Raw genomic sequence first — 12,068 nt, 5'->3', positions numbered from 1 at the left:
AGAGGAGGCAATGAAAAGCATTCCTTAAACTGCACATCACCATATATTTGCTTTTTAATCCACAGTACTGCTAATAAGAATCAAACTTTAGTGCCATCTCCTGCAATGTACTACAATGCTCTTTCCGGTGGGACTGTAGTACTGTCACACCCTCACAAATTTCACGTAAACTTTATGCCCCAGTCACATATAAACACGGATGCTCAAGGATCTACACGGTGATCCGGGGAAATCCGGGGACGTCCGGGGAGATCCGGGGAGATGCGGGATTTTGGTATGACTGTACACATGGTATCAACACGGCAGCTACACGGATAAGGCCGGAAGAGCGCGGCGTCTACACGGACAAACGCGGCATCTACACGGATCAACACGGCATCTACACGGCAGCCACACGGACCACCCCGGATTGCTCTGCCAACACGGCAATCCCCGGATGACGCCGGATGTTTTTGACCTCCAAAAGTTGCCGTGTTGGCTTCCCGGCGTCAACACGGATCTCTCCCCGGATCAGATCCTGGGTGGTTCGGGGTGATCCGGGATGTCTATGTGACTGGGGCATTCCTTAAACCCTCATTCCATACTAATAACAAACACAGTTTGGCAAGCTGCAGCTGTGTGCACTGCTACAAAGTGGGCTTTTTTAGCGGGGGTCACTACCCATTATCTCACCGTTTAATGGTGGTAGATTCTCCACCACAGCAGCCATAGAGGACAGCATGATTTTCTGATCCTCCTCCATCAGCTCTTCGCCATTCATAATCCGGATCGAGGGTTGCCGGATCTGTCCGTGCTCATAGTCCACTACATCGACCACCACCGCACTGCTGAGCAAACTCGCAATGGGCTCTGTAAGCAATTGTAGAGACAAGTGGGCAAACGCTAATGAAGAAATCCATCTGACTGACTTGGCAAATGGACCAACTTTGGAGCAGTCAGAAAAATGTAAATGCTGCTCCCAAACTTCATTGGGTTACGACATCCAAGCAGACTGGTCAACTGACCACTGTAAAGCAAGATATTTTCACATCATGAAACTTGTGCAAATTGGAGGCAACAGCCTTTTCCCCTGCATGAAATTTTCACGAATTGCTACTGGCATTCAATGCATCTAAGCGTGACAAGAACTCTTGCATGCATTTTCGCAAATTTTTGGCTCTCGAGAAATGTGCAAAATTAAAATGGAAAGGAACATTTTTTATTTTGCAGTACTGTACTTCGCTAAGAATATCTATCATGATTCCTATTGCACTTTTGAATACCAACATATCATTAAAAAATGAGTTCCTGACACAGGGAAATAAATATTCTAATGAAAAAGATGTTGCTTCCTGTGCAAGATGTTGTTTGTTTCATAAGCACAGAAGATAGAAATTCATTAGATTTTCTGGGAGCCGCCAATGCTGTCTTCAAAATGTCTTCAAGCAGTCATTATCTTTCAAGAATTGGTATAAACTCAATGGCTAATTTTAAAAATGCGACAAATACTAGAATTCACACTCTATTCACAAGAAATTATGTCTTACTAATCTCCACATTACAATCGAAATGGCTGTGATGAATTTGACATACTCAGTGGAATGCAACTTAGCATGATTGGCTGAGTTTTGAAGTGGTATTACCTTCACAAATTCTCACCAACATCTCAGTATCCACCTAGGACATCTGCTCCTATTTCTCTTCATCCATACCCACCATGAAAGCTACTGTCAATATTCCCACAGTCCAACCTCTCCTATCCAGCCTCCCATTACATGGATTTCTCAATTATCCAGACAGAATCTCACCGTTATGTTTTTTTTTTTTTTTTCAGTCTAATAAATTATTATGGGTGACAAGGGGATTCCAAACTCAGACAAAATTCCTGCACAAACTCCCACAAATTACATAAGATTTATTCCCAACGTAATTAACATAGATGCACATCAAATTGTCATCTACATAAAATGCATTCAGACATTCACTACCCCAAAACCACAGCAAGAGCAAAGACAGAAAACTTATCATTAAATCAGGGCATGGTACAGGCGATCGTTCATTGAGCACATCATCAGAAAATTATTAACGCAGACCAGCTGACGAGGACGTGACATGTTAATGCAAAATTGATACATGCTGTAGCCACCATTGGGTAGGCAGCTGCGTGTATTAAAGAGCTTGTATAGTTTTGGTTGAGACCTAAATTCAGATTTTTAACATTTTTAGTTGAGATAATGAGAAACCTCTTATGAAATATGAAAGAGCATGTAATTCCAAGAGGAATTCAACATTTATTTGATGAAAATTGGTTATGAAATGGCTGAGATACCCAAAACAGAGCAATACTAATAAAATGTGGGACCCGCATTTTATCACGATAGCTTTGTTTTACTTTGTTTATGGATGTCTCAGCCATTCCAAAACCGATTTTCATCAAATAAACTTTGAATTCCTCTTAGAATGGCATGCTCTGCACCATTTCATAAGTGGTTTCTTGGTATCTTGCAAAAAGTTAAAAGCCAAATCCTCAACTCCACCAATACTGTACCATCCCTTTAAACTTTGAGTCTCCTACAAATTTGTATATCCGGCCAAATCCCTTATTCGGATGAGCGCCGGTCCTGACATGTCTGGATAGGAGAGGTCAGACTGTACGCTGAAGAAAATTACACTTGTACTTTAAATTAAAAGCTCATATATCGCACAACAGAGAGAGAGAGAGAGAGTGTGTGTGTGTGTGTGTGTGTGTGAGCAAAGTGCAAGTACATCATACCTCTCACATCTATGTCAAAGGGAGGCCGTGATGAGTCTTCATGCTCGTACTCAAATACCAGCGGAGGTAGTCTGTCTCTGTCGGGTGACGGCTCTTTCTCCACTGGTCTGTATCACGGACAGACAGACAGACAAACAAATGATGCAAACATAACTTGTTTAGACTCCAGTTGTTGCTAATGAACTTTGGTTTTAATGAACTCCTGTGACTGGCCTGAAAAAAGAAAAAATAGCATCATATTGAGTCTGTATCGGGATCCTGAATTTCCTCCACGATCATACCAGCAGGGGTTTGTTGCATAAAATGTTTAATCTGAGAAAAACTCAAGTACGAACATAAAAAAAATCAGGTTAGTATGATTCTCCCATTGATTTCACACACAAATATTTTTGTTAAAATGAACTTGACTTTTTCTCAGGCAAAAAGATTTATGCAACAGGCCCTAGGGACACATCCCTTTCAGAGTAAATGGCCAGTAACATGCATAATGTATCGTAACACTGCTTCTTCGGTGGCATTAATTTTTCAATGCAATACAATATAAAAAGATAAACTGAAGAAGCAGAAATACGATTCATCATAGCAAGAAGCTGCATGAAATCAATGATTTTGGGATCATAAAAGATAATCTGTGCAGCTCATATACTGGCCAGAAACAGTGGACCACTACATTAGGTGGACACATTCTCCAACACCTGAAGACAAAATGGCATTTCCAATGGGGTAAACTAGACTTTTTGGTGGGTAAAAAAAAAACAAAAAAAACTTTCCAAACAGTGACCGTTAAGGATGTACATTCAACAGTCTATGATATGGATGCATTATGAAAGTCGCTATATGGCAGGAAAAGGAATTTATTACATATTCAATGGATTAAGTCATAATTTTAGAATGTTAATGAGAGGAAGTGGCAGCATTTCAACCAAAACACATTCCAACTACTAGGATTTAGGTAGACGAAGTGATGAGCAACAAGTAAAATTTGTTGTAAAATCTGTCACATAGAATATCGTCACACTGAAGCCAAGTTCTCATGAGCACTGTTATGCACTTACTTTTCAAGAGATCGCTCAGCAGTTGAATCCCTTGGAGGATCCCGTGGTAGGCTGTACGGTTGGCCTCTGGGGACATCACTACTCTGCGGGGCTGGGCGTGCTGGCGGTGGTGGTGGGGGCACACGCATCCTTGGTCTCTCAGCCTGGGGGTAATAGTTTTCTCTCCTCACAACGTATGGAGCCCTGGAGGGTTCTCCACGCTGACGCTCGTCTATGTAGCGCCTCTCCCCTAGAGGAACTTCCGGCTGCTTGTCATCTGGCTGACGGACCAAAGTGTCGTAGAGTAGTTCTCGTAATTTCTCAAATGCCTCCGTGTTGGGCTGACTGGACTCTCGTGGCCGGTGATCACGTCCCCGCGACTCTCTGCTGTACTTGTCTCGGTACCTCTCTGGCCGGTCCTTCTGGCTGGAACCTAATCTGCGCCTGTCTGGTGACCTGTTACTCCTGCCTCGAGATGGTGAGCGGGAATGCTTGGACCTCCCAGGAGGAGAACGAGAATGCTTGGACTTGTTCCCAGGAGGGGAGCGGGAATGCCGCCTTCTGCTCGGTGACCTTGACCCCTTCCTGCCAGGTGATCGCGAGTCCCTTCTCCTTCTGGAAGGTGATCTCGAGTTCTTCCTCTTTCTGTCTGGAGACTTTGAGGCAGATCTGCGCCTACGTCTGTCTGGAGATGGCGAGTCCCTCTTTTTCTTGTCAGTTGACCTGTATCCTTTCGGTGGAGATGGAGCTGAGGCCCGCAGCGAATCATCCCGGCCTTTGCTGTCTTTCTTGACTTTGGAATCTTTGAGATCCTGGAAGATATTTCAACAGAGTGACTTAGGGAAGTGTTTGAACAGGAGAACTGGCTGAGTAAAGACTGAACAAGCAGAGCTGGATCAGCTGTTTTTAGAGCTTAAATTTTACCATTGTTTGTCCAAAATAATGACAAAATGAAAACATTAACTTAATGCATGTGCAAAATGGCTGTAATTGCATGTGATTGCATTGTCTTGTATATCATGACTACCCAGTTAAGCAGAGACTTGAACAGCCCAATTCATCTAACGAAAAGGCCAAGCTGCAATACATTGTCTTTTAATGATAATAATAATAAAGAAAAAAAAACCTCCAAGATCAGAAGACCCTGTAGTTTTTCCTCTACATTACCAGTTTCAATTTGCGTGGACACACAAAAACAAAGATTTCAAAATCATAATGACAAAATGTAAATAAGTTTCATCTTGACCATGATACATTTTCACACAAAATCCCATATCATGTTCACCATTTTTGAATTGTTTTCCATGAAAGATCAAATATTTGCCTAGTTAACAACGCCTTTGGTATTTGATATGCTGTATAAAATGAGTTGATTACAATTTTCATACCTTCTTTGGTTCATGCTTATGTTCCTCATCCTCCTCATCTTCCTCTGCAGCTTTGCGATAACTCCGAAGCGTTGCCTTTGTTTCCTTGTTGAACCCAACAGTGCCTGAGGAGTTCCGTTTGAAGAGTTCACCTATTGATGCAGGAGCTGGGCCTTTGCTGGAAGAGTTTGGAGGTGGGGGCAAAGTCCGTCGATGGGTATCGCTTTCTTGAGTTTCCTCATCTGACTGTTTGAGTGACTTCACTATAATATTTATTTTCTTGTTTGGATCACGACTACTTTTAGCAGTTGGTTCGGACTTCGGCTCTGTCTTAATCTGTATTAAGCCCTTCTTTACAGAGTCTTTACTATCTTTGGCAGCAGAAGCATTACTGGTAGCAAACTTATTTTTTGCTGTATTACCTTTAGTCTTTTCATGCTCTTCTGCTTGCTCTAACTGCTTCTTTCGAGCCTTCTCTGATTCCAGGGTATCAAAGCCAGCAAGAGGATTGCCAATCAGTGTTTGTCGTGATGACACAAATGAGCTCGAACCAAGTGAATCCTGAACCATCGCTGTTACTGGAATACAGTGTTGTGTCAATCCCTTGGTTTGCCTCGGAGGAAACAGAGGTAGGTTTTGTTTGCGCTCAAACTCACTAAGCCCTGCATCATCCGGTTCATTCTCTGCTTTTGAAATGTCACTGTCTGGAGCATTTTGCTCTGCCCCTGGGGGACTGGGGGGATCCAATCCTGGTGGGGCAACATCAGGCTTGGCAGCACTTCTTACACTGTACTGAGGAGGCTCCATCCCTGGTGGAAGGGGCTCATCTTGAGCAGGGCCATGTCCACCTGCTGTGCATATATGTTGGCCATCGATTCCAAGAGGAGCGATATCAACCCCGGGAGGTGGGAGGTCTCTAGGAGGGCTACAGTATGGAGGTTTGTAAGGAGCTTCTTCACCAGGAGGATGATCATCCATGCCAGGTGGAGCAATAGCTGCTTTGAGTTTATCCCCTTCCGCACCTGGTGGAAAGTTGTCAACTCCAGGAGGACCTGTCACAGCACCTCTGCTGGGTAGACCCCTATCAATACCAGGTGGACCCCTTTCAATACCTGGAAGGCCCCTCTCCATACCAGGTGGACCCCTGTCCATACCAGGTGGACCCCTATTCATACCAGGTGGACCACTATCCATACCAGGCGGACCCCTATTCATACCAGGCGGACCCCTATCCATACCAGGTGGACCCCTATCCACACCAGGTGGACCTCTTTGCATATTAGCTGGACCACTATCCATACCAGGTGGACCTCTATCCATACCAGGTGGACCCCTTTGCATACTAGCTGGACCACTATCCATACCAGGTGGACCCCTATTCATACCAGGTGGACCCCTTTGCATATTAGCTGGACCACTATCCACACCAGGAGGACCTCTCTCCATGCCAGTTGGACCCCTATCCATACCAGGCGGACCCCTATTCATACCAGGCGGACCACTATCCATACCAGGTGGACCCCTATTCATACCAGGTGGACCCCTCTCCATACCAGGCGGACCCCTATCCATACCAGGTGGACCCCTTTGCATACTAGCTGGACCACTATCCATACCAGGTGGACCTCTATCCATACCAGGTGGACCTCTATCCATACCAGGTGGACCCCTTTGCATACTAGCTGGACCACTATCCATACCAGGTGGACCCCTTTGCATATTAGCTGGACCACTATCCATACCAGGAGGACCTCTATCCATGCCAGTTGGACCCCTTTGCATACTAGCTGGACCCCTATTCATACCAGGTGGACCACTATCCATACCAGGTGGACCCCTATCCATACCAGGTGGACCCCTATCCATACCAAGAGGACCCCTTTGCATACTAGCTGGACCACTATCCATACCAGGTGGACCCCTTTGCATACTAGCTTGACCACTGTCCATACCAGGAGGACCTCTATCCATACCAGGTGGACCCCTATCCATACCAGGCGGACCCCTATTCATACCAGGCAGACCCCTATCCATAACAGGCCGACCCCTATCCATACCAGGTGGACCCCTATTCATAGCAGGTGGACCCCTATCCATAGCAGGAGGACCCCTATCCATAGCAGGAGGACCCCTATCCATACCAGGTGGACCCCTATTAATACCAGGTGGACCCCTATCCATACTAGGTGGACCCCTACTCATACCAGGATCTGAAGTCATACCAAGTGGTGCTCTATTGATGGGCGGACCCCCACCCATGCCTGGGTATCCTCCATCCATTGCAGGTTGAACTGGGTTCATGGCAGGTGGAACTGGGTTCATTCCGGTAGGAGGTCTATTCATACCTGAAGGTCCTTCATCCACAACAGGAGGGCCTCTATTCATTCCAGGTAGACTTCCATCGACACCTGATGGACTAGCACTTACATTCCCCGGACCTCTATTCATACCTACTTGTACTCTTTCACTATCTAGGGGTCTTCTACCCATGCCAGATTGAATTTCATCTTTACTACGTGACCCATCATTTGTACCACTAAATCCTGGCTCTCTTTCTACTCCTATTCTCTGATTGGAGTCAGTGTGGCCCTGAGGACGCACTGGAGGTAGGCCAGCTTGTTTAGGCTCTGCAGCACTAGGAGATGGTTTGTTTTCACCAAAGGTTTGGGCCATTTCCTCTTGGACTGACTTCTCAAGATTAGATTCCATCTTGCTCATAAATGCAAACATCTCCTTGGTTGACATATCAGGAAACATGTCTGTTTTCATATCACCAGGAAAGGGGAAGTCATCAGACTTAATGAAATCTGGAGGCATGGGAAAATCTGGAAATGGGAATGGGAAATCATCAGAACTCATACCAGCAGAAAACATATCATCAAGCTTCATATCTGGGGGGAAAGGAAAACTATCCATGTCATCAGGAAAGGGAAAATCCCCTGGAAATGGAAAGGAGAAATTTTTGCTCTTCTTAGGACCCACTTCAGTTGTATCTTTGCCACGTTCATCTCGCCCTCTCGAGCCTGGACCTTTCATGCCCTGGTCGGACCCTGTTCCAGTTGGACCCCTTGGTCCAGGACCAAAGTCCGCCATCCCAGGACCCACTGGTCGCGTGTCCATCCCTGGTCCAATCCCAGGCCCACTCGGTGCAGGGCCTTGTTGTGCTTGAGCCGCATTCCCTCCAGGTGCAGTAGTAGTTCTCACATCCTGCGTCACACTTGGTGCTCCAGAGCTGGTTCCTGTCACTTGGGGCGTGTTTCCTGGCTGCAACTGTGCCGGTGCTAGCGTTGCTGGAACACTGTCAGATTTCGCCTTTTGAAGCGAGTGTTCCTTGATCTTTATTTGCATGTCCAAGGTATTAAGCATGCTCTCCATTTGAGTTTGCCATGATTTCCATTGATTCTGATACTGGTCAAATTGCTGTTTGTTTGGATGCTGCTTGTGCTGTTCCACCCACTGGTCAAACTGAGTTTTCCAATCTGTCAGCTGTTTCTCACAATTTTTCTTCTTTTCATGCAAATCCTCCTGAATACGAAAAAACAAAACAGCGAAAGTGGGACATCATCTCTTGAAATAATGCACAATATTAAAATGAACTTTACAATCTGACAGAATTGTAAAAATAATTTTCGACAAATCTCTTCCATGTCTACTGATGGTAGGTTATAAATGCATTTTCTTTTTGGGATTCAATAATAATGATGATGTATGTAGTGTTGACATCCACTTGATAGTTATAAGATGGCTACTCATCACTCTCAATATCCTGTCCGAAACCACATAGTCCATTTAGACATCTAAGCTGGGTATTTACTGAACCATAAATGTTTATATGCTAATAGGGACACCTTTTTCATATCCTGACTGGTTTCAGTGAGCCTCTCTCCACCTTCAATGCATGGATGATGGAAATGTACACATTCAATCTCTAGTTTTACAAGTGTGACGTTAAAGACACAGGCAAAATAGGACAATTGCAAAAATTTCTAACAACACACTAATAATTTTTTTTTCTTCAAATTATCGTAATAATTCCCTAGGGGAACTAAACAAAGCTGTTGGAATTCACCAATTCCTAATAAATATTTTGAGCATTTGGAATCTACGATGTGAATTCTGTGCATTCGTAGTTGCCATGAAAGATATTAAACCATAGGGTATGCTCTCTGATTTTGCTTTTTTTTTTTTCATTTACACGTAAGCATAAAATTTTACTATGTTGGTCAGTTGGTCTATCAAGTTCAACTTCCAAAGCATATTTTGATATAAAAATTTCCCCCCTTATTCAAAAACATAGTATGTCTGATTCTGTTATTCCTATGTCAAGAAATATCCTAAAATCAGATAACATTTGAAGAAAGGGAAAATGAAATTCGATGTTATGGCACTATTGAATAACTACCCCAGTATGGCAAAGGCAAGTTCAATGGATCTTTCTGTCAGGGCACAATCCCTGTATCCCGGGACTCTACTTTAAACCTATATTTACATATCCCACCTCTCTCTTTATAAGGGTCACCTGTTAACAATGCAGCTGATACCGCAGAATATCAATATGACTCTTCCAAAAAATAACACTTGAATATCACATAATGAAGACACTTGTGCTTTTGTAATGGCAGACAAGGCTTTTCAGGCTCACCAACTTGACATTGACCAAAGCAGCCTCCTGTGACAGGTACCACTGCTGGTACTGCTGCTGGTACACTTGCATCTGACTGTGGTAGTTCTTCCACTGCTCCTCCATGGCCTGACGTTGCTGCTCCACCTCAGCCATCTGCCGGTCGGATGCAGTGGCCTGCCACTCTTTGGCCTTATCTTGAAGGCTCCTGAACTTTAATGCCTCCTCCTATGAATGGATGAGACACAATATTAAACATGGCATACAAACTGTGCAAGAAAATGTGCCATTTGATTTACCAACAGTTTTGCTCTAAAGGTATTTGCCACTAGCTGCAGCTAAATTTTGGTTGGTATCCGTAAACAGAAATGGTCAATCAAGCAGTGTCATCATAACAGCACTGTCCTGTACAACTCACACACAAATTGACTCTACGCGATCTGTCATTGCAAGAAAACTGTGGCAACTTCAGCATCATGGGGCAACCTAGGCTTGCAGTGGACAACTTTATTGAAAGAGAGTACAGGTGTACAATAATATCCCTGCCATGCAATTATGATCAATACATTTGTATCTTGATGCAGTATTCATAAATATTTACACTAGTACCTGTACATTACCCACCCACCCCTCTCCCCCATTTCCCCCAAAGAAACAAACAAAAAAAAAATATATATATATGAATGTAGATCGAGAGATAAAGTAGCAGTATTGCAGCTGCAGTAAAACACAACATCATAAGTTTTAGGAAAATCAGGTAAACAATTCAAAAGTTATTGAATTTTTAATAATTTCAATGTCATCATAGCTTTAAAAGGCTAGATTTTACACCACTTCATGAAGTCATGTGCATGTATGGCCAATAAGAGAGAAAAAAAAAATCATTATTCATGAAAGGTACATTTAACAGATTTGTTAGACATACATTGTACAGTACGTCCAGGGTAACATCATTCCCCCAGCTCTTAAGTTCTGAAAGAAGCAAGTTAAATGCTCTTTCATTTTACTACGAGAGAAAATATGTTGAATTTTCATATTTTCTTTATATTGTCATGTAGTTTCAATACATTACATTATACTACTGCTTTCACTCAATCCAAATTTATATTTGCGTTGGTTTCCTTGAAGGAAGGCAAAAAAAAGGTTAAATACCTCCAGTCTACGATCAAGAGGCCCAAATCTAGCACTGTTATTTTTTCTACCTGATGAAGCTAAGCTGCTTATAAAATACGAGAATTGAATTGATGTCTCAGGCACTGATCAGAGACTACTGAAGAGATGATCCAACAGAGGACATTATACCCTTTAATTTAGTCATGTGCAATTTATATTAATACCTGTGGATCCCTCTGCATCTGTGGCTGTTGTAGAGGACGTGGTCCAGGATCTCCAGCCATCACTAATGGTGGTGGTCCAGGAGCTCTGTCAGGTCTGGGACCAGGAGGACGGCCATGCTGGAAGGGTGGACGTCCACCCCAGTAACCTGGATTTCCATTACCACCAGGCTGAGGCATGCCAGGTCCATGCCCAGGCATGGGCCCACCACCTGGGCCCATCATTCTTGGGCCCATCATTTGATGAGGATTTCCACCATGAAACATTGGCCCACCAGGTCCTGGACCAGGTCCTGGACCAGGTCCTGGACCAAGTCCTGGACCAGGTCCTGGACCAGGTCCACGCTGCATTACAGGCATTGGAGCATTTGGGTGAAATTGGGGACGCATTCCCATCTGAGGTGGTCCGGGAGGTCCATGTCCCATCATTTGGCCTCTCGGTGGCCCACTTCCCCAGTTGTTGTACATTTTCTTCCAGTTTCAGTGTCCAGTGTTCACTGGTCCAGTTTAGTTCAAGTGTCTCGTTCAGTCTATTCAGAGACTCTAAAAGGAAAATCCGGAAGGTAACACAATGTCAATGTTGGCACTAGTGTACTTTCGAACCCGTTTGTCAATTGACCTCCAAACATGCACAAACTCGTTCTAAATACCCAACGGCCTCAAATATTTGCATCTGAGAGAGAGTCAAGTCCAGCAGGAAAGGAATTTTCGCATTTTGACACTCTTCTACTTCTCGGAAGAATGTTGATCGCAGCTACACATGTACTCACTCTGCGATAACTGCGTTGCACAGGAGCAGACAGTGCAGCACGGCGTACAAGACATGTTCATGGCTGCACGGCAGCAAGCTCTGCGATTGATCTGAATGTAGCTATCTCATAGTGACCAGGGCAAGATCTTCTATGGTGCCTTTAAAAAGATAATACTTTTTCAGCCTTTCTCTCAGCTTATACCGAGTCA

At 44.0% G+C, this 12,068-nt stretch overlaps 1 protein-coding gene across 1 annotated transcript in view; it reads right to left on the bottom strand.

Moving 5' to 3' along the window:
• Positions 1 to 11,330, bottom strand: part of LOC139739636 (uncharacterized) — a 37,885-nt gene extending 26,555 nt beyond the window's left edge. The window contains exons 1-6 of the mRNA XM_071650249.1: positions 11,112 to 11,330; positions 9,796 to 10,002; positions 5,175 to 8,678; positions 3,808 to 4,598; positions 2,753 to 2,859; positions 673 to 849 (exon numbers count right to left, since the gene is read on the bottom strand). Coding sequence (XP_071506350.1) covers positions 673 to 849; positions 2,753 to 2,859; positions 3,808 to 4,598; positions 5,175 to 8,678; positions 9,796 to 10,002; positions 11,112 to 11,330 — 5,005 coding nt within the window. The remainder of the gene's footprint in view (positions 1 to 672; positions 850 to 2,752; positions 2,860 to 3,807; positions 4,599 to 5,174; positions 8,679 to 9,795; positions 10,003 to 11,111) is intronic.
• Between the last annotated feature and the right edge of the window lie 738 nt (positions 11,331 to 12,068).

Source organism: Diadema antillarum, unplaced genomic scaffold, assembly GCF_040938485.1.
Source record: "Diadema antillarum isolate AM-2024a unplaced genomic scaffold, OU_Dant_1.0 scf00000029, whole genome shotgun sequence".
In the NCBI taxonomy this organism is placed as follows: Eukaryota; Metazoa; Echinodermata; class Echinoidea; order Diadematoida; family Diadematidae; genus Diadema; species Diadema antillarum.
Note: the sequence above shows the minus strand (reverse complement) of the source record. Positions and strands in the feature narration are given on the sequence as shown.